The sequence below is a fragment of the Pholcus phalangioides genome, unplaced genomic scaffold (genome assembly GCF_987345545.1).
Source record: "Pholcus phalangioides strain wild (caught in Gottingen) unplaced genomic scaffold, Ppha-v1.0 ptg000020l_1, whole genome shotgun sequence".
In the NCBI taxonomy this organism is placed as follows: domain Eukaryota; kingdom Metazoa; phylum Arthropoda; class Arachnida; order Araneae; family Pholcidae; genus Pholcus; species Pholcus phalangioides.
The window spans coordinates 13,445,845-13,472,775 of record NW_028301613.1 but is presented as its reverse complement, the minus strand read 5'-3'; the positions used below and the strand labels follow the sequence as shown (position 1 = coordinate 13,472,775).

General features: G+C 42.8%; 1 protein-coding gene across 2 annotated transcripts; it reads right to left on the bottom strand.

Annotated features, from left to right (window-relative positions):
• Window positions 1–14,590: 14,590 nt before the first annotated feature.
• LOC149071026 (pro-neuropeptide Y-like) lies at window positions 14,591–26,308 on the bottom strand. 2 transcript variants are annotated; one of them, XM_089248607.1, is made up of 3 exons: window positions 25,617–26,308; window positions 17,045–17,259; window positions 14,591–14,765 (listed from the first exon to the last, which is right to left on the bottom strand). In XM_089248607.1, exons 2-3 carry the CDS (start codon window positions 17,245–17,247, stop codon window positions 14,687–14,689), a joined length of 282 nt encoding a protein of 93 aa, XP_089104733.1. In that variant the 5' UTR covers window positions 17,248–17,259; window positions 25,617–26,308; the 3' UTR covers window positions 14,591–14,686. The 2 variants fall into 2 exon arrangements, with proteins under 2 accessions (XP_089104733.1, XP_089104734.1); XM_089248608.1 differs by lacking the exon at window positions 25,617–26,308 and adding an exon at window positions 20,095–20,395.
• Window positions 26,309–26,931: the final 623 nt, after the last annotated feature.

Sequence of the window (26,931 nt, the reverse complement as noted above, 5' to 3'; positions counted from 1 at the left end):
TCTTGAAATTCATCTACAACTTATCTTGAAATTCATCTACAACTTATCTTGAAATTCATCTACAACTCATCTTGACACTCATCGCCATCTTTCTCAAAACTCACCACAACTTTTCTTGAAATTCCTCAATAACATATCTTGAAATTCATCAACAACATATTTTGAAATTCATCAACAACATATCTTGATACTCACCGCAATCTCTCTTAAAATCTATCGCAAGTTCTTTTGAAATATTCATATACAGCTTATCTTGAAATTCATATACAGCTTATCTTGAAATTCATATACAGCTTATCTTGAAATTCATGTACAGCTTATCTTGAAATTCGTGTACAGCTTATTTTGAAATTCATCACAAATTGCTTGAAATTCATCACAAATTGCTTGAAATTCATCGCATTTTGTTTTGAAATTCATCGCATTTTGTTTTGAAATTCATCCGTAACTACTCTTGAAATCCATCAAAAACTCCAAAGCATGTAAGCATACAACACGATACTGACAAAACTTGAAAATCCAAGCATTTTCCATCTTTGCTTCAGAAAATGGAAGCGAGATGGCAGGATGAACACGAAACAAGCGCAACTCGACAACATAAATACCTTAGGGCCAAGCATACACTCAGAACACATATTCCGGCATATGCCGATTCGTTAGAAATTCCGTAGAGAAATGTGTACGAGGTGCATGTTCGGTTAAGTAGTAGTAGTTCCACTTCAAAATTGGTTTCAAATCGAAAGACTTCCAAATCGATTGGCAAAAATTTCCCATGATCACGAGTTTTTAAGGTAAGACTAAAGAAGAAAAAGAAAAATTATTCAGACAAGATATCGGTCTATTTAGAATTGCGTATTTATAGCCGTCTTTTGTGCAATGCGGAAGCGATTGGCTATGACCAAATGGAAAGAGAAACCCACGTGGTAAACGTGTGGGAATCCTTCCACTCTCGTGCTGTTGTTACTATCTTTGAAACTTTGATTGCGATAACAAAGAACATCAAGCGGATTTCCTTGTGGAATTTCCATCATTGATAACGGACGAATCACAAAAAGACTCTAGCTAGGGTTTTCCCGTATAGCAACCACATCATGAAGAAGAGGCTTTCCTTCCGGTGTCTCAGGGTTTGATGTCCGGTTCCTAAAATTCAGGAAGGAACCGTTCGTTCCTGTTGAAAACAGTTGCGGGGAGTAAGTAGCTTCCTGAATTAGATCACCCGATCCCACACTTGAAATGCGGTTTATTTTGCTCCCACACCAGTTCTTACCTCGTCGGATTGTAACCGGTCCTGACCAATCTGATATTGTGGTCAAGATGAATGACGGACTGCTATGACTCTTCATTAGGGATCCGGTGCATTTCATCCCCGTAGTTTTTGGAACAATACGAAAGGGAAACAAAGGCTGAAACGGACATAAAACCAAGGCTTCACCAATAAAGATTTCTAAATCCGTAAGCCAGTTTCACAACGAGAATGGTTTTACCATTAAATGCATAATTGGACCAGTGTATGTATAAACCAGAGAACCCATATGTTCCTGCAAACGTTCAGGACCTTTCTTTCTTCGTATGCTGCGAACAGGTTCAGATTATTCTGCTGGTTACGTACTCTCTCTAAAGTTGCCAGCATCTGCCAAACAATATTAAGTGATCAGAAAAAATGTTCTACAATCGCGTCGGCACCCAGATGCAGCGTCATCAATGAAGAACGAAAGCAGTGCGGGACCCAAACCACTTTGCAATATTCGGTATACTATACTGTAATTATAGAGTTGATTTTTCTCATGCAAGCTCACGGTCGTCGTCCCACTCTTCCTGCAATCTCTCCAGGTAGTCCGTCCGTGATGCGGAAGGACATATGTTCAAGTTCCACTTGAAGCAGAGTGTGGTAAACTTCACCATTTCCAATACCATCCCCACGTAGGCAGACTATGGTAATTGAATGTGATACCATGCGAGGACCCCTATGAACTAGTACACCCTCCCCCCCCTCCTCAAAGGTTCATATACCTGCTTCAAAGATCGTAGAGCCCACTATGAGGTGTGTCATTATCAGTTTGAAGTCTCTCTTTCTGCGGAAGGCACCCGAAGTGAGTTTAAATCAGCTTCGTCACACTGAAGCGATGCGAGTTTTTCAGCACTTGGATCGAAATGGTGGAATTAGATGACCAAATACGTAGCTTTGCCATTACACTTAAGTTAGCAAAACGATCACTTTCATGTGTAAACTTTCGTCAGCAACGACGAGATTTCGCTATTAATTGTGTTTTAAGGAGGACTTTTGGCAAAGAATGGGTAGACGCCAGAGTTTGATGAATAGCTTTATTGTATAATTTTGGACCGATTGCCGTGTTTTTTCATGTCTATGTTGCCAACACAGAATACAGAATACCCTTTTTTGTATTCCCTTTCTTTTATCTTTCTCTGTCTTGACGATGCATTGAAAATTCCAGAGTTTGGCAAAAAGCTTCGTTTTAAACTTTCGAAAGCAGAATCTAACGTTTTGTATCATTCTGTATTGTAGGGAGACGTATTGTGTGCCAACAAAATATTTGGTGTGGAATTAACGAGTCATCCAGAAGTTTTACGAGAAGAACACGTTATTGGAAACGTGCTGCATGACACCGATTGAGTCATCTATACGAAAATCATCAACGGAAGAGAATATCATTTCGACGCAACAAGATTTCACCAGGGGGAGTGTTGAACCACATCAAAGAGATACCCTCCATTCAAACTAGAGCTACTTACAGTTGGAATGACGAACTTGCATACTTGGATCTGCTATTAATTATAACCGTGAAGTTTCTCAACATGTCAACGAGGAATCAATCATTAACTGACAAGTTCCACCGATACTGGATCCCTCTGGCGCCATTATTTTATTTCTTACTACAGACTTAAACGTTTCTGCAATAATATTATTCCTCTAATGGCTTCTACGCGGTTCTTATTAACGGGTGCAGAGCCCATTTATGCAAATGGAGATCGTCGCTTTCTTGATACCGTGACGCCTATAAATAAAAATGGACATTTCGATGCAATAAAATCGGTCTGACACGGATCGGTCCATCCAAAAAAAAAAAAGGTACACGTACAATATATAATAACCATAGAAAACAGAACATTTCATTACGTCGGTTCATTACGTCGGATCCTCACAGTGAGTCAGTCCCGCAGCTGTTAGATCATACGATGCCAGATCAACATTAAATCATAATTAAATACGAGCCGATCGCGATTACATCAGCCATTAGTGAAGATTACCAGCGTCTGGTCGCCTCGAGGTCGGTATATAATTCAAACTTCATTTAAATATGCTCCCGGAATATTAAAAATACGAACCAGAAGCGCAAGAAAGAAGATAATAGCGCGCCATCCACAAACAAAAAAGCCTTCAAGAGAAAGAAGAGAAAAACTCTTCCCCCTAAAAATATCACCCAATCGCAAGGCCATTAAGTATCTCTGCGAAGGTCAAGTCAAGTCAAGTAGTCTTCGCAGTCGTTGAGGGAAAGAAAAGAAAGACGTTTCTTTTCTGTTTTGTTTTTCCTCATTGGGCGTCTTAATCCGACGGGTCAGTGACATATTCTTATAGGCGCTATTCCGCAGGGTTCATTTCTTGCGCCTCTTCTTCACCCATTCACTTATCTCTGCAATTTCTTTGCCAAAAATCATTTCTAGGAAAAGACGGAGAGACGTCTCTGCATCCCTGTTCTCCTATCTATTCGTCTGTTTCCAGATCGTTTATTTGGAGGCTTTTTGCGTCTTTTAGAAGTGTTTGTCCTAAATGGTGATGTTGTTTGAATTTCACCCACTGCCGCCCTAAGAGGTGCACGCGACAGGCGCACGTAGGGATAGGGCATGAGACAGGTTCGGTCGCACCGGGTCCCACATTCACGGTGACAAAATTTCTTTCATGAATTGTGATTTTCATCATTTTCGGAATTCTGAATTTTCACCAGTTCTGGAATTTTTTCTGTGAATTTCTGTCAATTCTGGAATTCTGTGAATTTTCATCAATTCTGGAAAAATTCTGTGAATTTTCATCAATTCTGGAAAAATTCTGTGAATTTTCAACAATTCTGGAAAAATTCTGTGAATTTTCATCAATTCTGGAAAAATTCTGTGAATTTTCATCAATTCTGGAAAAATTCTGTGTATTTTCATCAATTCTGGAAAAATTCTGTGAATTTTCATAAATTCTGGAAAAATTCTGTGAATTTTCATCGATTCTGGAAAAATTCTGTGAATTTTCATCGATTCTGGAAAAATTCTGTGAATTTTCAACAATTATGGAATTCTGTGAATTCATATATTCTGAATTTCCATGGGAACTGCAATTATTTCTTGCATTTACTCTGAATTTACAGGATTTTAATTTTCTGAATTTTTGTTTCCCCTCTCTCACAGAAGGAAAATGTCAAGGAGCTAAGGGGGTGCCCCTAAACATTATTTTATTTCATGACGCCCCGCTATTATCTTCGCACCGGGCTCCGCGTTTGGCCTTGATTTCATCAAACGCTTGCCTGATTTCTGGGGAGCCATTCAAGTGCAACCGTAAGAGTGCGCGTTGCACAGGCTCGCTTGTTCCGACCCAACACCTTCTATAGCAGAAAGCCTCCGCGCGAAGCTCGTGACGTCACCGAAGTCGGCCATTTCACCTATAGTCATTGGATGTGTTGCAAAAAAAGAGAAAAAGAAAAAAAGATGAAGATTTCACATACGTCGGACTGCTATATTCAATGGCTACAGGTGAAATGGACGGCTTCACTGACGTCAAAGCTTCGCGCAGAGGCTTTCAGCTATAGAAGGTGTTGCCGACCTCTGCTCGCGGTGGTTTTGCTTCACGAGTTTCACCTCTCTCTCTCTCTCTCCCTCCCACCACGCACAACCCGGTTCCAACAGCGATCTTGGTTGCACGAAATGCTGACTCCTCCTACAAATCCATCGTCGGCGGAACCTCCCAAGTTTGACGTTCGTCTCGTGTACGTTGCTTGGCTCGCGATGACATATTTTGTATAAATCGTACGCGCACATGGGAAATTCCACCAAACTACTCAAGGACAACGCATAGCGCACGCGTGCAGACGCACATTAAGGAATCCCAAAGAAATTTCCCCTACCTGTGTACTTGGCGCAAACTGGTGTGCGCCATTACGTATAGAGATCGATGATAATGATCCCATACGGGTAAGCAAATAATTTGCAATCGGGAACAGACTGTTTTAGTCCCCTCTATAGGGGGTCCGCCTAACCAAGTCCGCGTTTGAAGACTCGGAAGAACTATTGAGGGGCCCCGCCCACGACCAGAGAGGCACTCATCTCAACTCCGAGATTTCGTGACCGGGAGGCCCAAAGTGAAACGCTAGAAAGCGCAATGACCTGCGTGACTTCGTGGATCATGATTCCCCCCCCCTCCTCTCCCAGAGATTGAATCGCGATACATATACTGGGCCGCTGTGGTGGTCGAGTGATCACAGGGACGGACTCGCATCCCGAGGACCCCTACCCCTGTTCGAACCCCACCGTCACCACAGTGGTGGGCGGCGCGGCTGAAGTTGGTTTCCCGTGGCTCTCAACTTCAAGGCGCAAATGCGAGCCAATCTCCCCGGTATAAAGTCTCCGCCGCAGAGAGCAAACGGGCCTGCAACGCATAGTTAGAAAAATGCATGGCAGGTGGCAACACTGCACAGAAACAAACTTCACAAAAGATTCACTACACGCACATGCACCTACACACACATTCCGAACATGAACCGATTCGGTAGAAGTTCCCTAGAGGAATACAGACGAGATCTATACCAAGTCTAAACCCGACATTTCTGGTTTAGTAGTGGTACATATACAGGGCTACAACTAGGGAGACGAAGAAATGAGTTTGGTAGCCTGGCGCTGGACCAAAGAGGACACAGAATTCGTCCTTTAACCATTCTTTAAACATCACCCGAGGGCGCCAAAATTCAAGCTTAACTGACCAATAACTAGTTGCTGTCCTGGGTACATATTCTCCTCCTGTGCCGTGTAGGATGTGGACTTGAAAAAATGCAACCCAATCAACCCCTTCTTTTATTGGAGCACTTTCACAATTTTCTTTTCAGGATGTAGCACCATACAAGCATAACAAGCATTATACCGAAACAAACTTCATAGAATATTCACTACAATACACGCACTTCCTTACATGTATCAATTCGTCAGAAGTTCCGCAGGAGAAATATGGACTAGGTGCATGTGTGGTTTAGTAGTAGCGGTAAACAGTAGAGGACTTACTAGAGACACCAATCCGAGAGAGATTAGGCTCAGCACCTGAGCCAGCCACAGAGACACGAAGCGCTCACCCGAGCCAACAAGCCGAAAAGGGTACACGTGGTCCAGGAATTGCCCCGGCCACGGTAAAGGCTCACTAGAGTCAAACCGAGAGAGGAGATGCGGCACCTGAGCTAGCCGCAGACACGCGAAGAGCACCAGGCCGAAAAAGAGTAGACGTCGTCCAGGACCTGGCCTGGCCACGATAGACGATGGAGAGCGCACTAGAGCCACCACGCCGAGAGAGGAGGTATGGCCCATCACCCAAGCTGGCCACAGCGACACGAAGGGTTCGCTCGAATCACCAAGCCTAGAAGAGTAGACGTGGTCCAGGACTTGTGACCTGGCCACGATAGACGATGGAGAGCGCACTAGAGCCACCAGGCCGAGAGAGGAGGTATGGCCCATCATCCAAGCTGGCCACAGAGACACGAAGGGTCCACCCGAGTCACCAAGCCTAGAAGAGTAGACGTGGTCCAGGACTTGTGGCCTGATCACGATAGACGATGGAGAGCGCACTAGAGCCACCAGGAGGTATGGCCCATCACCCAAGCTGGCCACAGCGACACGAAGGGTCCACCCGAGTCACCAAGCCTAGAAGAGTAGACGTGGTCCAGGACTTGTGACCTGGCCACGATAGACGATGGAGAGCGCACTAGAGCCACCAGGCCGAGAGAGGAGGTATGGCCCATCATCCAAGCTGGCCACAGAGACACGAAGGGTCCACCCGAGTCACCAAGCCTAGAAGAGTAGACGTGGTCCAGGACTTGTGGCCTGATCACGATAGACGATGGAGAGCGCACTAGAGCCACCAGGAGGTATGGCCCATCACCCAAGCTGGCCACAGCGACACGAAGGGTTCGCTCGAATCACCAAGCCTAGAAGAGTAGACGTGGTCCAGGACTTGTGACCTGGCCACGATAGACGATGGAGAGCGCACTAGAGCCACCAGGCCGAGAGAGGAGGTATGGCCCATCATCCAAGCTGGCCACAGAGACACGAAGGGTCCACCCGAGTCACCAAGCCTAGAAGAGTAGACGTGGTCCAGGACTTGTGGCCTGATCACGATAGACGATGGAGAGCGCACTAGAGCCACCAGGAGGTATGGCCCATCACCCAAGCTGGCCACAGCGACACGAAGGGTCCACCCGAGTCACCAAGCCTAGAAGAGTAGACGTGGTCCAGGACTTGTGACCTGGCCACGATAGACGATGGAGAGCGCACTAGAGCCACCAGGCCGAGAGAGGAGGTATGGCCCATCATCCAAGCTGGCCACAGAGACACGAAGGGTCCACCCGAGTCACCAAGCCTAGAAGAGTAGACGTGGTCCAGGACTTGTGGCCTGATCACGATAGACGATGGAGAGCGCACTAGAGCCACCAGGAGGTATGGCCCATCACCCAAGCTGGCCACAGCGACACGAAGGGTTCGCTCGAATCACCAAGCCTAGAAGAGTAGACGTGGTCCAGGACTTGTGACCTGGCCACGATAGACGATGGAGAGCGCACTAGAGCCACCAGGCCGAGAGAGGAGGTATGGCCCATCATCCAAGCTGGCCACAGAGACACGAAGGGTCCACCCGAGTCACCAAGCCTAGAAGAGTAGACGTGGTCCAGGACTTGTGGCCTGATCACGATAGACGATGGAGAGCGCACTAGAGCCACCAGGAGGTATGGCCCATCACCCAAGCTGGCCACAGCGACACGAAGGGTTCGCTCGAATCACCAAGCCTAGAAGAGTAGACGTGGTCCAGGACTTGTGACCTGGCCACGATAGACGATGGAGAGCGCACTAGAGCCACCAGGCCGAGAGAGGAGGTATGGCCCATTACCCAAGCTGGCCACAGCGATACGAAGGGTTCACCCGAGTCACCAAGCCTAGGAGAGTAGAAGTGTTCCAGGACTTGCGACCTGGCCACGATAGACGATGAAGAACGCACTAGAGCCACCAGGCCGAGAGAGGAGGTATGGCCCATCCACCACCCAAGCTGGCCACAGCGACACGAAGGGTTCACCCGAGTCACCAAGCCTAGAAGAGTAGAAGTGTTCCAGGACCTGTTCTGTCCACGCTAAACAGCAAAGGTTTCGCTAGAGCTACAAAGCCCTGTACTTTTGAATGCTGTGAATTTTAGCTATTTGTAGCTTTGGTAACTTTTTTTTCAAATGTGTTCTATTGTAATACAGTTATAATGCATTACAGTTGTATATGCATAATAAATCACCCGGCACCGACCCGCCCCTCATCCGGGGGGCAATGGCTAAAATTGGCAATTGCCGATAGAGCGCTGTATGGATTGAGATGTCGATTTCTCTGTAATAACCTTCAATGTCTCCAATTCTTGAGTTGAAGAGGAAACGCGCGATCCCTATATAAGGAAAAACACCGAGGAAATAGGGAGTTACGGGTCAAGTGAGAGAGAGGCCTAAATGTTTGGCCCTTAGGCCAAAACAAAGAAGGCTTTTCTTTTCGTTTCCCCTTACATGAAATTTATATCGTTCGTAATAAGTCGCTGGAATTACCCTAAATATACACTCGATGTCGTTCGAATGAATAAGGACATTTTTATCTCATCATTTAATGAACGAGCTAAATATTGCGTTTATTTATTTTTTCTCGAACGAGATCTTGCGTCATTAGAGCTTTTTTTGGGGACACCTAATTAGAGGGGGAACCACGTGCTATTACACGAAGGGGATACAATGTTATCGGCTTTTTATAAGGACTCTTTAAAAGATTTACGACTTCAAGTTTGTAGGGTCATTATCGATTACGATGACGTAGGTCCGAAATGGCCCGATTGGTCTGTTTAAGATTCTCTTTGCACTAGAACTACGCAGAAGCGAATTTATGGTTCTGCCGCCAGGGGGAGCTTCTTCATTCAATAATTCAGGCTGATTCATTATCTAACAAAAAAAAACAACAACTTAGTTTAGAGAAAAGAGCATTTTATAGTGGAAAATACTTTCACTTTTCTTTCAAACCGAGCACAACTCAGGTCTATCACCATTTATGGGCGATTTACTACCTAACGAGTTGTGCCGGAGGTGTAACTGTGCGTGTACCTAACAGTCTGAGTGCATATATAGTGTTGTGTTTGATTTTTCAGTGCTGCCAACTATACATCAGAAGTGAAGTGAGTGATGTGTTATGATTGAATATTTTTTTTTTTCGCTGTTTGTAGGTCTGTTGCTCGCATACGCGCATCGAAGTTGGGAACCACAGAAAACCAACTTCAGCTGACCACCACTACGGCGACGGTGGGGTTCGAAATGCGAGTCCGTCACTATGACCACTCGACCACCATAGCGGCAGTGGGAAATACTAGCATACGTGTAATGCTTGCCAGCAAGTTTGTATTAAAATATTTCTCGTACAGGGTAGAACAAAATCTAGAAGAATAATTAGTTGGCCCTGGGCACACATGCCCCGTTTGCCCATGCAATAAAAACAAGCCCTAATCAACGGGGTATTCGCACTCTCTCTTTTCCAACTTGGTCTGATTGATGACGGGAAGCTGCTCTCGGATAGGATGGAAAGTTTTTACAAGATTCATCGAAAGACTGGTTATTTGTGGAGATGAAGATTACAAGGAAGAACATTCATTAGTGCCCCTCACGGGGACTCGAACCCCGGCCTTTCGCTTACCGGACGAGTGCTCTACCATCTAAGCTATGGAAGCAGATAGAACAATCCAACCTTGGAGCGTATATATATATGTTGAAAGGCTCCGTACATGGACGGCGTCAACAATCAAGTAATAGCTCGTGAATGACATACGCCAAACAGATGGCCAGATGCATATAGAAACGTCCTCTCCACTTGTCAATACGAGATTCATTGAAAGACTGGTTGGGGGCCGTTCAAGTATTACGTAAGCAAATTTTGATCCCCTTGTCAGCAAAATTTCGTCATCAGCTCTGCCCCTCTGAATTCTAACGCATATTGGTGGGATCAGAGACGTAACAGGGGGAGGGGGCATAGGGGGGGGGGCTCGTGCTTCCCTCCCCCCACGATCAAAAATTTATTTTTTTGTAAATTTGAAATTTCGGAAGACGATACCTTTACATGTTATTAATTCATTGCGACCCACCTTCTAAGCCATACAATGATAAATCGCATAAAGGCCCTTGACCCGCGGACCAAATATGGCCCCGGGGGGTAATCTGATGCGGCCTGCCATCCCCAAACCTAATTTTGTAAAAAAAAAAAAATGAACTAAGCGGCACATCTACAGATCGCTTAAGCGGCCCGTGGCACATTTTCAGATGTGAACAATTACCACATCAACACTTAAATGCCTTAATGATCACTTAAATGACCAAGGGACACAGTTCTAGAACACTTAAGCGATCCGTGACACATTTATAGATCCCTTGAGTGACGTGTGACGTAGTTTTAGAGCACTTAATTGGGCCCCCAGTGCGGTTCTACATCACTAATGTTACCAGCGGCACATTCTCAGATTATTTAAGTGATCCGCGGCATATAATTACGGATCACTTGAGTGATGCGTGGCACATTTCTAGATCACTTGAACGGCCCGGACACATTTCCAGATCACTTGGATCCGCGAAACATATAGAGATCACTAAAGTGGCTCTGTAGGGCACTTATCAATGGGGGGGGGGGGTCACTTCAATAGCCCACAAACTATCGAAAGGTTTTTCTCGTTTTTTGGCGCACCGAGTAAGATCATCACCACCTAGAGATAGAAGGCCTTCGCACCCTGCTTGTGACGTCAAGTAAGTAGTCCATTTTTCCTCAGACTATTCAGGGAAAAAAAATTCCCTGCTCGTGCCAGTCTCATCGTTGCGAGGAGGAAAAGAAATGATCGGGCTCAGAATTGGCGATTTCTACGCCCCACATCCAATCAATCACTACGCAGTATTTGTCAGTCAATCAGGTATATTCTACGCCAAAATACGAAGAAACGAAATAGGATGCTGTGTTTCAAAATGTGGCAAACTTGCTAGGTAGGCTGAATGACGTTTATGGCAAACACTGCAGAGGCCTTCTATCTCTAGATGGTGGTGATGGTAAGATGCTGTTAAAAATATTTCATGTTTTCATAAAGGGTGGTTGATGACGTAAGCATTACCCAAACACCCCCCCCCCCATCGATGATGACGTAATACTTGAACGGCCCCTTATTTGTGGAGATGAAGATTACAAGGGAAAGTTTTTGTCCAAGTGAATGGATTTATTCCTGGAGCCGTAGCGAGGGGGGGGGGGAAGACTTGGGGTGCCTGATTCCCCCCCCCCCCCGCAATGTGAGAAAAAGGCCGGAAAAAAGATGGTCAAACCTATTATTCATATCAGTAACTCCCACTTCAACATGCCAACTACTTGTTCTTCTTTCTTGCCCACAAGTCTTTTCCACAACTTCTTTCGAAATCCCAGGCTACGGTCTCCGGCCCTTACGTGCCACCTCTGCGCACGTGCAATTTTTCCTCCCTAATCATTGGGTTCAGCTATACATTTTAGTCAAATGGCTCCGGGTTGATGGCTGTCTTCATGGGGAGAACGACGCGAGTGATTCGATACTTGCGAGCACGGGGCAACGGGAGCCACCACTGTAAATCCTTGCCAACTTTTCCGACACCACCCTGCCTCTTTTGAGGTGGCGGAAGTAAGGTGCTTTGCATCAGTTCGGGGTTGTGTGAGCGCGGTTTTATCTATCTATTGTTATATCACTTCGGTTTCGCCCCCCCCCCCAACCTCGAACGAAATTTCTGGCCACGGGCCGGATGGGGGGTACTACTACTACTAAACCAGACATGCCACCTCGTCCATATCCCTCTACGGAACCTCTAACGAATTGATACATGTTGGAATGTACGTGTAGTGAAACCTGGCGTGAAGTTTGCTTCTGTGTAATGTTTGTTTTTGTGTAGTGCTGCCATCTGTCACCAGTTTTTCTAACTATGAGTGAAGTGTAATGATTGAATGATTTATCGTTGTAGGTCTGTTGCGCCTCGAAGTTGGGAACCACAGAAAACCATCTTCAGCTGACCACCACTGTGGTGACGATAGGGGGTTCGAGGGGGGGATACTGCCCTTTGTTTTAGTTTTCTTTATCATGGTCACGGAAGTTTTTCCAAACATTTTCTCTCTCTCTCTCTCTCTCTCTCGCGTAACTTTTTCAGTAATTTTTTTATTTACAGTCGAATCCCGTTATAACGAACTCCAAGAGACCGGAGAAATCACTTCGTTGTAATTAAATTTCGTTATAAATGGATTCCGGGTCTCTGCATTGTTCCCATGTGAACTTATTTGGAGGATTAGAAAAGTGTTCGTTAAAACGAGAATTTCGCTATAACGGTATTCGTTAAAACGGGATTCGACTGTAGTAGAGCCTCTCTCTCTTCATAGCTCAAGCCCCGTGTGCCAATAAGGACACGCGTAGCTCTTCTCTGCACCCCTTCAACCAAGTCAATGTCCCTCTGTAGGTATGGTCTCCAAAACCTTACAGCATACTCCAGCCCAGGACGAACTAAGCCTCGAAAAAGCGGAAGAATGACTTTAGGAGAACGCGAAGAGACCTTTTTGAAAATGAAACCGAGCATTCTATTCGCTTTTCTGACCACCGCTGAATAATGTTCAGAAAACCTAAGCCGCTCGTCAATGAGAATTCCCAAATCGGTGACCCTAGTCGCATCCGGGATAGTTACACCATTCAACTCGTAAGAGAACCGTGGGTTGTTCGAACCAAAATGAGCGACCATGCGACTTATCAACGCTAAACGTCATTGCTCCATTCATTTGCCCATGCTGCAATCCTGTTTAAGTTGGTCAGGAGCAACTCCCTATTGCATTGATTCCCGATTACCCCCATTAGCTTCACATCATCTGCGGATTTGCTAGAAGTCCCATCGATACCCTGATCGAGTTTATCGATAAACAGCGAAAAAAGTATGGGGGGGGGGGGGCCAAGAACACTTCCTTGAGGGACTCCACTTGTGATGCCTGTCCAACTAGAGAATTCCCCGTCCACCATAACTCGTTGCAACCTATCTCTTATAACCACGATTCTATCCAATTTAAGCATATGGTAATGCTGCTAACAAGCTCTTTTTTTAATGGGAGCCATAAAAATAGTCTGTTCCTCTTTCTCAAACGTTTTCATAGTGAAGAGTCAACCGAAATTAGCGAGCGACGAGTAAACGAGGATTCAATAACATTGTTGTCTATGAAAGCTGAAAGGGCCTGAAGAAAAATGACGACTTAACCGGAGTGACGACTTATCAGAGGGTGACGACTTTTAACGAGGTTTTACTGTTTTTTGTTTTTCATTGGATTTTGTGGCAACTACTTTGACAATAGATGGCAGTAAACGCTTGTGTTGCCGATTTATTTTGCTGCTGCCATCTTTTGGGCGAATGTTGTGAAAAGTTCTGGTGAGAAACAAATTGGGACAAAAAAAATAAGGTTCGTGTAAATATCTTGTTGAATAACATACAGTATATTACAATATAAGCTACTATGCTAATTTATTAAAAAGCAAATCCAATACGATCGTTTAAAGCAGTTGTGTAATAACAATTGAAATTATTTTAAAGTACTATCTTTCCAGTTTTAAAACTCTCAATTGTTTAGGCGATCGTTGAAATGTGTATAACTATTCGCTAACCGCTGTTGTAGCGTAGCTGTGACGGCAATATTCGGCAATGAATTTTCGCAAATGACTGATTAAAAGCTCTTTCTGTTTTTTTAGCTAGCTCCCCCCCCGAAATACAATGCCACAGAAAGTCTGCCAAAATGTATTTCATGGGAAAAAGTATTTGACATTGCCAATTCTCGCTAAACATGCAGCCCATTGTCCGCGAAATCGCAAAATATTGCTTATAAATAACTTTTTTACGACAAAAATTCAGTTCTAGAACAAGTCTGCTAAAATGTATTTCACACATGACAAATACGTGAGATGAATATTTATAGTCACATCCATTATGGCCATATTTAAATTATGCACAAATTACCTTCATCCCTGATTCTGGTAAAGTATGCTTCACTGAAAAAACGGGACATTTTTACAAGGGAAAATACGGGAATGTTTTGAAAACTGTGGTGAATGTCAATGAATAAATCGAAACGTCAACGGCAAAAAACAATTAGTCGTTACATCCGAGGTTGTTCTTTTTCATCGACGTTATATGCAAGATTCGTTAAAATTATTCCCCGGACCGCCATTCATTGACGTTATAGCCGAGGTGTCGTTATAACCGAGTCTGACTGTATATGAAAAATTCATGAATTCAGAAAAAAAAAGAAGATTTTCTTCGTCCTTTATTTGGTTGCAAAATACATCGAGATCGAAGGTGAAAATGTGCCTTCCTGTGTAATACTATATTATTGTTATTGTAAATGTGGATGAAGTCGATCATCGGAAGAAGGACTGCAAGTCAGAGCCCCGAAGGAAAGGGAACAAATTTCTGCTCATCCCGATTGTTCGACCGAATCTGTAATTAGAAGAAAATTGCAATTGTCAAAATGTTACAAAAAAATATGCACTTGAAAATTTTTGTGTTCATTACGAGGAAAGGGTCCCAAGGGGTGCTGCCAACAAAAAATTATGAAAAAATTTAAATGTAGGTTCTTTATAGTTAAAGTTCCACTTTGAAATGTCTGTAAAAGGAAAACTACTGGACAAGATGTTACCAAACTTAGTAATAGTTTACATGAGGTCATGGAATTCAATTTCCCGCAAAAAAAAAAAAAAAAGTTCAAAAACTAACCACCGGTACGGAATAGCGCTGTATGCAATTTTGTTGGACGATATGAGACATCGGTTTAAAATGTTTTTAATCGTTTCTAAAACGTGCTACAAAGAATGTTTAATGTGGCGTCCACCATATTTCCTGAAAGCAGGCATTACTGCGTTCTCCACGTTCTTTAGACACGACGATTTTTATGCAGAACGGGCTCCCTCTCTCTCTCTCCACCTCACATTGGTACAACACATGTGTGTCAAACAGTTACCATTTCACACGGATGACCGCATTATAAGCCGACACTTACCCATTTCTTGGCCACCCCGGTCACCAGATCGTGTGGCTTCTGGTTATAGGGTCACCTCAAAGCCACTGTTTTTTTGGTGATAACATTAACAACTTGGCGGAATTAAAAAATGCGATACACCGACATGTCCGTAACATTCCTCCTGATATGCTAAGAGCTACTGTTGAGAACGCAGTAATGAAATTTTAACTTGCTTTCAGAAAATGGTGGACGGGACGCGACATTAAACATGGTTTGTAACACGTTCTAGAAACGATCAAAAACTCTTTAAACCGATGCCTCGTATTTCGTTTAACAACAGTGCTTACAGCGCCATTCCCCGCTGGTGGTAAGTTTTTGAACCTTTTTGCGGAAAATTGTGCTTGCGAGTTCTTGCTGGTGCTGACATCTGACTCCGACATTTTGAAGTAAAGATGGTAAATGCTTGAATTTTCCATGTTATGTAAATATCGTGTTCGAAGTCTGCCTGCTTGCTATCTGCGGAGAGACTTTCTCAAATGGGAGACTAGCTCGAATTCACAACCTTGAAGTTGGAAAACTGCAGAAAACAAACTTCAACCGACCACCACTGTGCCGTCAACGGTGTTCGAACCTGGATACCCACGACCGATCAGAATCCAGCGCGATATCCACACGAAGGCCTAGCGGCTTTTGCCAATTACAACCAAAAAATGTTGCCAGAGGCAAGTAAAGTCGTCAATTTCAACCGAAACAAAAATTGTCCAAGGCAGGTAAAGTTGCCAACCACAGCCAAAAAAAAATTTGTCAAAGTCAAGTAAAGTTGTCAAATGCAACCAAAAAGAATTATCAAAGGCGAGTAAAGGGTTGTCCTAGAAGTTGGGTTTTTTTTGCGCCGCGTGAACTTCGACGCGTTTGTGTTTTCCTAGCTTGGTGCATCAGCCCGGGTTGGCTATATAGTATACGGCCCTGACATCAACCATTATGTCGCCTGCATGCTCCCTTTTGAAGGGAAAGAAAAAGAAAACAACAAAAATGAAGGAAAGATCGGTGAAACGCGCGGCGCACGACGCATGTGATTCCTCCAGAAGCAGTCATACTGCTTTTCTTATTGATGAGTGGACAGTGTGTCGCGCTGGGCGATTCACGTTGCGCGCGGCACAGAAGACCTGATCCTAGGAAAACCCGGCTTCAGCATGCCAATAACGGACTTTATTTCTTAGGCAGCTCAATCTTTTCGCACATTACCATCAGCAAATCGACGTGATTTCAGTGCGTGGAAATCACGCCATCTAACGGATTTTTGTTGGGCTTTAGTTTAGTAATAAAAACATATTGTTACGAAAAATATCGTAGCGCAATTTTTCAAGAGTCCCTCGGACAATAATCTGTTGTTGCCAAACCGGAAATATCAAGATATGCTCGAAGCTTCTGGATTTATCTAGAACAAAGCTTTATTAAAGATCTCGAGCCATTTTCATCTAGAAGGTCACCAGACGGTGGTGCCACAAAACCGGAACTATAGAAGAATTTTCGTCGTATCTATAAAAACGGCCAGAATTGTTGGAAAGGGGGCTCAATAACAGAGCTCTGGTCCGGTCTCTGCTTGTAAATACATGTAAAAATTGTCGTTCTGTAAATAAATGTGTAACGTCCTGCAAAGTGTTAACATCCTCTGCTTATTTCAAGGACTTGTGAGAAATTATCCGGAACAATATAGCCTATATATAAAAAAATTGGTGATTTTTGATGTTATAGTTACCTGGGTCGGCCTACTATGGCGAAGTACTTGTCCAGTTCCTGCAAATAGTTACGAAGCTCATCCGGGCTGTTGAAAATCATGGGCCTGTTGGGGATCTCGGCTAAGACATCGGCCGCGCTCTCGCCGCCACCCGTTGCCGAACATCGAACCAAGAGACACGCCGTCACCAGAAGCGACCATGACACCACGATCCGTCGTACCATCGTGACTTCTTCCTGCGAAGAGAGAGAACATAAGACATTTTTTTTTTCTTTTCATTCGTCTGTATGTATGGTTTTTTTATTACAATCAGGTGCTGCCATCTATAACCCGATTCGGAAGTAACAAACACGCTTTTCGACTGTTGTGGGTCTGGGTTCTATTACTGAAGCGAGCTTTCCGTGAATATAGAGACCACCGCCGTTGCTCACTCTTGGCCACGGGTCTGGTCGTGCTTAGTACGTAGAGCCCCGGTCGTGTGTTTGTTCAGTTCAACCGTTCGCGGGAATCGAGCCCAGTGGCGTATTCACCGGGGGGGGGGGGGGGTTAGCGGGCTATAGCCAAGGGTGGAAAATTTGGAGATTAGGTGGCCAACAAAATTAGTAGAATGGGCGAAGGCTGCCCAGACAGCAATGGACTAGGTTAGTGAGCGACCAAAAGAGTGACCTAGAAAGTGTGAAAGCATTTGAATGTTTCAAAAATGATATAGAGCATGTGTAAATGATCAAAGAGTGACATAGAGAGTGTGAAAGGGACCCTTCATTTTTGTTGTTTTCTTTCCCTTCCCTTCAAACCGGAGCGTTCGAGCGACGGAATAGTTGATGCCAGGGCTATAGCCTCTAGAATATGGCTATTCTATACTCCTTATACAATCGCTTTATACGCCAGGGCCATATACTATATAGCCGCCCTGAGCTGATGCGCTAAGCTAGGAAAACACAAACTAGTCGCGTGATTATGTAGCACGCTTCTGCCAACGGGAAATGGTCCAATTCGGTTCGGACTGCCCCGGGTGCCAAAATTTAGGGGGTGGCAGTTGTAGGTGGAAACAAACAACACCATTAGAAAATTAATCAAATTTCATTTCAAAGTTGCGGGTCGCGGCAAAATACTGTTTGCCCCGGGCAGCGAAAATCTTAGCTGCGGCCCTGTCCGAAGGTGCTCGAGCAACTCAGAATTGATTCAGAAATCAAAATTCCTCATGTAAAGCTTAAGACGAGCGCCCACTGTAGGTAGCTCATTAGGTCACTCACTCACTGACACATAAATCCTATCTGGCTCTGGCAGAGGCGGTTTTGCCACCCGTAAGCAAAACAAATTTTGCCACCCTTCTCCCATTCTACTAATTTCTTTGGTCACCCATTACTAAAAATTTGCCGCCCTCTGATTTTTGTATAGATGGCAGCACTGCGTCGTACACATCATTATATTCCCATGCTACAATGTCAAACGGTCCCGCGCCATATTTCCCAGAAGCAGAGCATAATAAGTTAATGAAAAAAGAAATAATTCCAGAATTAATGAAAATTCTGTATTAATGAAAGAAATAATTACAGAAAGAGAGTAAATGAAATTTCAGAATTAATGAAAAATAATTCTAGAGTTGATGAGAATTCTGTATTAATGAAAGAAATAATTCCCGAGTTAATGAAAATTCTGTATTAATGAATGAAACAATTTCAGAATTAATGAAAATTCAAGATTAATGGGAGAAATAATTTCAGAGTTAATGAAAATTCAGGATAATCCAAAATTAATGAAAGAAATATTTCCAGTATTAATGATGATTCTGTATTAATAAAAGAAATAATAACAGATTTAGTGAAAATTCGTGAATTAATGAAAGAAATACAATTCCAGTGTTAATGAAAGCTCAGAATTAATGAAAAATAATTTTTGAGTTGATGAAAATTCCCTATTAATGAAACAAGTAATTTCAGACTTGATGAAAATTCAGGATAACCCAAAATTAATGAAAAAATAATTACAGAATTAATGAAAAGAATAATTTCAGAGTTAATGAAAATTCTGTATTAATAAAAGAAATTATTCCAGATTTAATGAAAATATAATGAAAGAAATAATTCCAGAGGTAATGAAAGTTCAGAATTAAGTAAAAGAATAATTTCATAGTTAATGAAAGTTCAGAATTAAGTAAAAGAATAATTTCATAGTTAATGAAAATTCAGGATTAATGGAAGAAATAATTCCAAAGTTGATGAAATTTCCGGACATTCCAAAATGAATGAAAGAAATAATTCCAGAATAAAGGAAAAGAAGGATTTCAGAGTTAATGGAAATTCTGTATTAATGAATGAAATAATTTCAGATTTAGTGAAATAATTTCAGAATTAATGAGAGTTCAGGGTTAATGAAAAGAATAATTTCAGAATTAATGAGAGTTCAGGGTTAATGAAAAGAATAATTTCAGAATTAATGAAACTCCAGGATTAATGAAAGAAATAATTCCAGAGTTAATGAAAATGCTGTACTAATGAAAGAAATAACTCCAGAGTTAATGAAAATTCTGTACTAATGAAAGAAATAATTCCAGAGTTAACGAAAATTCTGTACTAATGAAAGAAATAATTCCAGAGTTAATGAAAATTCTGTACTAATGAAAGAAATAATTCCAGAGTTAATGAAAATTCTGTACTAATGAAAGAAATAATTCCAGAGTTAATGAAAATTCTGTACTAATGAAAGAAATAATTCCAGAGTTAATGAAAATTCTGTACTAATGAAAGAAATAATTCCAGAGTTAATGAAAATTCTGTACTAATGAAAGAAATAATTCCAGAGTTAATGAAAATTCAGGATTAATGAAGGAAATAATTTTAGAGGTAATGAAAATTCAGGATAATCCAAAATTAATGAAAAAAGTAATTCCGGAATTAATGAAAAGAATGATTTCAGAGTTAATTAAAATTCTGTATTAATGGAAGAAACAATTTGAGAGTAAATGAAAATTGAGGATTTTTTAATGAAAGAAATAATTCCAGAATTTAATGAAACAAATAATTCCGGAGTTAATGAAAATTGAGGATTAGTTAAATAATGAAAGAAATTACCGAATTGATTGAAATCCAATGAAACAAGTAATTTAAGAATTCATGAGCATTCGAAATGATGGGTCTCCTGTTTGATTCAAGACTCCGCGCCCCTCTGGCTATCTTTGAGAAATGAAAATGCGGGGCGGCGGAATCCCGTTCGTGAGACGGATAAGTTTCTGGATAATACTTTTTTTATATTCTGAGGTGAAGCTCCGACACTGTTTCACATAAAAACAATTTAACTGATGTATGTATATTTCTCATTCATATATAGTGCGGGGGGCCCCCAACAGCGCGAGGCCCGATGCAATTGCATATCTTGACCACCCTCGATGGCGGCTGTGCTTTTATCTCTAGCAGGCGCTGCCTGAACTCGTTGAACGGAAATTTGAATGGTTTGATTCGTATAGTTTGTGCTGCCATCTACGATAAAAAATAAAAACAACTCAAGCGGTGATATCAAAATTTGAATTGAGAAGCAGAAATTTTTATTCAGTACGGTTCCTTACAGGCGAAGCCTACAAAGTGAGCTGAATAACAAATTCAGTTCTTTCTTCGGGGGTATAAGGAAACGTTCAAAACAAAGAACCTAGAATAAAGCAGACGACAGCAGTCAAGTACAGTTCCTTACGACCGAAGCTCACAAACTGAACTGGAAGGCCAGTTCCGTTCTTTCTTCGGGGCATAAGGAAACGATGAAAACAAAAAACCCAGAATGAAGCAGACGACAGTATTCAGTGCAGTTCCTTACGAGAGAAGCCCTCAAACTGAACTGAACAGCAAGCTCAGTTCTATCTTCAGGGAATAGGGAGACGTCAGAAACAAAGAACTTGTCTTCCATTCACAATTTTTATATTCAGAAACTCATCTGCGAGTTCACCAATTCATTACTAGATGGCTGTACATACACCAATAGGTCTCATATACATCCGATATTGAATGAAACTTCTCCACAGACATTGAACCCGAGTTTGGATTTTCGTCAACAGATAGCAACAGCAGCGGCATTTGATATTATTTTAATTCAAAAGCACGTACGTGGGGGATGTGTCACATACATATTTTAGAACGTAGGGGGCGCTGACTCCGTGTCAGTTACATTGTACCAAGGCACCCCCCTTTTCCCCCGTAAATACGCCTCCGTGTTTCTAAAGTCACTCTTTTCATCACTCGCTTGCACGCTTACTGTCACTTTTTTTGTTCAATCTTTTGGTCGTTCGTTGACCTGATCCTTCACTCTCTGGGTTACTCCCATATGCTCACACAATCTCTAGGTTACTCTTTTGGAAATTGACCGTACTTGGTCCCTTGCTCTCTACGTCATTCTTTACGTCGATCATATGATTGCTCACTGTTTTTGGTCGAACACATGCTCTAGGTCACTTTTACGATCGCCCATCGACCTGGTCCCACGCTCTCTACACCATTCACATGCTTGCAAACTCCTTGGGTCACTCTTGATCGCCATAGGCAAAAGCTTGTATCCACCCATAGGCCCCCGAGCCCCCGGTTCATTATATTTGTCAACATCTCCATAAGATCCTGTGCCAATAATATAGGGTTCAGGACCCCCTTCCCTCCCCCAAATATTTTCCCTCCATCCCATTGTTTCTAATAACTTTCTCTACGTGTTGATCACTCGTTGACCTAGACGTTTGTTCTCTCGGTCACTTGCATGTTCGCAAACACTGTGGGTAACTCGTTGGGTCACTCACTCACTGACGCATAATTCCTATCTGGCTCTGGCAGAGGCGGTTTTGCCACCCGTAAGCAAAACAAATTTTGTCATCCTTCTCCCATTCTACTAATTTCTTTGGTCACCTATTACTAAAAATTTGCCGCCCTCTGATTTTTGTATAGATGGCAGCTGTGTGTTATGCACATCATTATATATATATATTCCAAAAAATTGATGAAAGAAATAATTCATTAAGTTAATGAAAATTCTGCATTAATGAGGGGAATAATTGCAAAGTTGAAATTATAGTCTTCGCAGGATTAACGATGGTCCATCAACAACATGTTCAGACATGCCAACATTGGCTTGAAGCTCGTCAATAGTGATGAATGTTCAGCTTTGTCATGAGGGGGGTGGCCCAAAACCCAAAAGAAAGTGTACCATTCAGTTCCAAGTTAAGCAATACCCTGGGGAAAAAAAATTGCTGACAAAAAGAAAGAAAGCCAGTTGCCCCCAGGCCCTGTTTGGCACGGAGACACCAATTTATACTCAGTTTAAGTGTAAGATTGTGCGAATTTTTTGCTCTATCCAACCATTTGAGAGTACGTTTAAAACACATTGAAAGAAGCTGATAGAAGCCTTAGCGGACAGAATTTTCAGACCCACGGGAATCCGTTATCGAGAGTCTGTACTGTAAAATGCAACTTTGAAAGCGATTATGAAAAATGTGACGTTTCGATACAATATCCCTTAAGCAGAGTTTTCCTAGGAATAGGTTTGTTGCGCAGCGTGAACCGAACTTGATCATTTCGCGCCGACAGAAACGTGTTTCATAATCACGCTGCACGTTTGTGTTTTCCTAGCGAGGCGCATCAGATCAGGGCGGCTATATAAAGTATATGGCTTTGGCATCAGCTACTTGTCGTCTGAAAATATTTCATATTTTCATTAAGGGTGGTTGATGACGTAAGCATCATCCAAACTCCCCCTCGTCATCAAAAGTCAGCAAATTGGAAACCCCCCCCCCCATCGATGCTGACGTAATACTTGAATGACCCCTAAGTAAGATACATCGAGTCCCGTCGACGTAACTCAAAATTGTGTCCATCAGTGTAGGCAGGGGCCTCAACTATATAATTTGTCACCCTGGGCAAACGTGCCACGTAGAAGAAGCAGTTAAAGAGGGAATTCGGAGCCCCTTCTGGTCTTGCGCCCGGGGCACTAGACCCGCCTGCTCCCTCCTAGTTGTGACCCTGAGTGTAGGCGTCCGTTATTAGAGGTTCCATTGTAGAATGATCGTGTCTCTTACGTTAATGACGAAAGGGCAGTAAGAGTACCTTCCTATGCTAGTTAAAACCTTCTGGAATCAACATGTGACGTAGAAATTTCCAATTTTTCAGATTTGACCAGCTCATATTTTAATTCAATAGGTAACAATTCCACTAATTTTCTTTGAAAAAACGGAACATTTCCAAAATTCAAACGTGGGTAACTCTCTTGACCGTTTGATCAAGAAACATAGCATTTATATACTCCTCTACCACTCCTACACGCTACCTGTTGTGCTATTATCTACATTTGTAATGCAAATTTACTTCTACTGTAAATTCAGCAAAAGTGCAAATGTTCCCTTTTGAAAATGAGCTCCTCATTATTAACAACCCTATTAGAGGAAAAATTCCCTGCAAGACCATAACCTCGCATTGTCCCTCACCAATCGATACTGGTGTCCCCTTGTAAAAGCAGTCGATTCACGGTGTACTAAAAGTTCATGGTCCATCCTATCCATCCCCTTGAAAATTTTGAACACTTCGATCATATCTCCTCGACACCTGCGTTCATCCAATGTAAACATATTCAAAAAATGAAGTCTCTCTTCATAACTCAACCCCCGTGTGCCAATAAGGACACGCGTAGCTCTTCTCTGCACCCCTTCAACCAAGTATATGTCCCTCTGTAGGTATGGTCTCCAAAACCTTACAGCATACTCCAGTCCAGGACGAACTAAGCCTCGAAAAAGCGGAAGAATGGCTTTAGGAGAACGCGAAGAGACCTTCTTGAAAATGGGACCAAGCATTCTATTCGATTTTTTGACCTCCGCTGAACAATGTTCAGAAAACCTAAGCCGCTCGTCAATGAGAATTCCCAAATCGGTGACCCTAGTTGCATCCGGGATAGTGACACCATTCAACTCGTAAGAAAACCGTGGGATGTTCGAACCAAAATGAGCGACCATGCACTTATCAACGCTAAACGTCATGCTCCATTCATTTGCCCATGCTGTAATCCTGTTTAAGTTGCTCTGGAGCAACTCCCTATCGTTTTGATTCCCGATTACCCCCATTAGCTTCACATCATCTGCGAATTTGCTAGTAAACCCATCGATACCCTGATCGAGTTTATCGATAGAAAGTGAAAAACGTATGGGGCCGAGGACACTTCCTTGAGAAACTCCACTTGTGACGTCTGTCCAACCAGAGAATTCCCCGTTCACCATAACTCGTTGCGACCTATCTCTTAACCACGATTCTATCTACAGTAATTCAGCAAGTTGCCCCCAATTCCAATCTCGTGTAAACGCTTCAAGAGTTTACCATGTTGGACCCGATCGAGTGCCTTCTGGAAATCAAGGTAAACAACATCTACATTTTTGCTCTTACCCAAAGCCTTAGTCACGTGATCATAGAAGCAAAGGAGGTTAGTCACACATGACTTCCCCTTCCTGAACCCATGCTGATTATCCGACAATACATTATTCTCGTCTATCCACTTCGCAAACTGCCTTTTGATGATAATTTCAAAAATTTTCGAGAGGGAGCTCGTCAAACTCACTGGACGATAATTGGACACCGCTTCTCTACTACCCTTCTTAAATATCGGAACAACATTAGCAAGTTTCCAATCCCTTGGGACGATACCCTCAGCAACACTACTCCTGTATATCTGTGCGACTGGCCCCAACTATTCATTAGCACATTCCCTGAGGACACTGGGATAGATATCATCTGGTCCTGGTGCTTTGCTTGCATATACATTTCTTAGAAGATTTAGGACCTCCACGTCTTCTACTTGAATATCGTTGAGGGTTTTACATTAGTGAAATAAATTAAGAGAATTTGCATATTTTATCGAATTTCATGAAAAGAACTGAAATGAATGTAAAACCACTGCTTCTAGACAAAAATGCAAATCTTGTACGTCAAATACTTAAGCGTACACGTGTGTATAGGCGGAGCCAGTAGAGAAACAGGCTTTATAAGCGCGCGTAAGTTAAGACGCATTTCGTTCGCTAGCACACCTCCGCGAGTTTCTTGGTGTTATTTTGCAGCAATCGGTTAATTTCAAATTGTAACAGTAAAAATGAGTAACGTTTAGATGATGGAATTAGGTGGCGAATTGTGGGGAGGCTAGAAGCAGGCCAATCTCAAGTCCAGATTTGTAGAGAGTTCAATTTAACGCCCAGCGTCGTGTGTAACTTATGGAAACAGTTCCAGGATACCGGATCCATCGAGAGAAAGCCTGGGCAAGGTCGTCCAAGAGCCACGACGGCCAGAGAAAATCGCCATTTGTCGATTATAACAGGAGTGCTACAGCTTCTCAGCTCTCTCGTGACTTGTATGCAGCCACAGGAACTCCATTACCACAACGCTCGCTACACGGGTTGTAGCAGCATCAGCATAACTGAGCTTAGTGGTGTCAGCTGAATTGACGTTTTAATTGTTTTTCGTGATCAACACTATATCGTGATGCTCAGATCACAAATTTAACATGGTACTCCCTATTTAGAAATCTAAGACTTTCTTATTGTCTCAAGAACATATAATCAAACTTATCAATAATCAAAATAAATCATCGTTCTCACCTTTACTGGTTGCGTAAATAGCAGTGGAGGAGTGCGTTTCCACTCCTGAGTCGAATTACGTTGCCTTTCTTTCTGTTATCCGGAACTTGACTCGCAGTGCTTATCCAGGAACACAGAAGCTACTTCTCGGTCTATACACACTCTTTCCTCTTCTCTCTCTCCGGTACAAGACGTGTTCGTTCGTCTCTGTCTTTTTCCAGTAAACATTGGCAAATACAATTTTCCATGCTTTTATTCTCGCGCGAGTGAAAGTAAGTGGGGAAAAAGAAAACGGAAAAAAAGGTTTCTTAAGATGTGATACGACGACTCCCACGGCCCGAACTGTCAGTAGCAGTCGCTGGTGAATCTTCTCGTATGTGCTTTCAATATCATTTCCATCCATTCATGAAAAAAACCGGGTTCTTTGCGACACAAAAGTGTTTTTTTCTTTCCGCGTGTACGACTCGATGTAAGGGATAACAAAAGGGAAAAAAATATATCTGCGAAACGGTTCTAAGAAAAGGAGTTGACGCGCGGAGGATGCAAATATAGTACGAAAACGAACTGAAGTTGCCCAATTGGAAATCTCTCTAACGTATGTCTGTATTTATACAATACGTGTCTGATTGATGTGTTGTAAAGGTTTCATTGACTAGATTTCCGAGTTGTATCCCTCGTTTATTGGGAACCACAGAATCACACGTGATCGGCCGATACGTTGTGAAGACGTCGAATCCTTTACGTCACGCCATGTGTGTGTGGATACCCGTCACCGGTTCTTTCAGAGAGAGTGGGACGTATCTTAATGATTGTTTGGACACCTACGTATATTGGCAAAGGGTAGTTTCGGTCTCTGGGACGTTTTTTTTTTCCCCTACTATACAGTCTTCGGACGGGGAGATAAGGATTGCGTTACAATTAGAACCTCCCGGTACTTAAGTCCTCTGAAAAAGGGAAATGGTAAACAAAACGGCAGCAAACTTGATTGGTATTTTCTTCAGACTTTAGGGAATTCCCTACAAAAAAAAAAGAAGAAGGTTCAAGGCCATGAGAGAGAGCAGTGGTTCTTGTACTTTTTTCACACCAGCGGCTCCTCAGAATAGTTTTGTGCCACTGTGGTGGTCAGAATGACGGACTCACATCCCGAGGACCACAGTCGCACCACAGTAGTGGAAGTTGTTTTTTGTGGTTTCCAACTTCCAGGCCCGAATACGAGCCAATCTCTCCGTTAACAAGTTTCTCCATAGAGAGTAATGGGTCTACACACCACCACATAGAAAACAAGGCCTCCGCACGAAGCTCGTGACGTCACTGAAGAAGGCCATTTCACCTATTG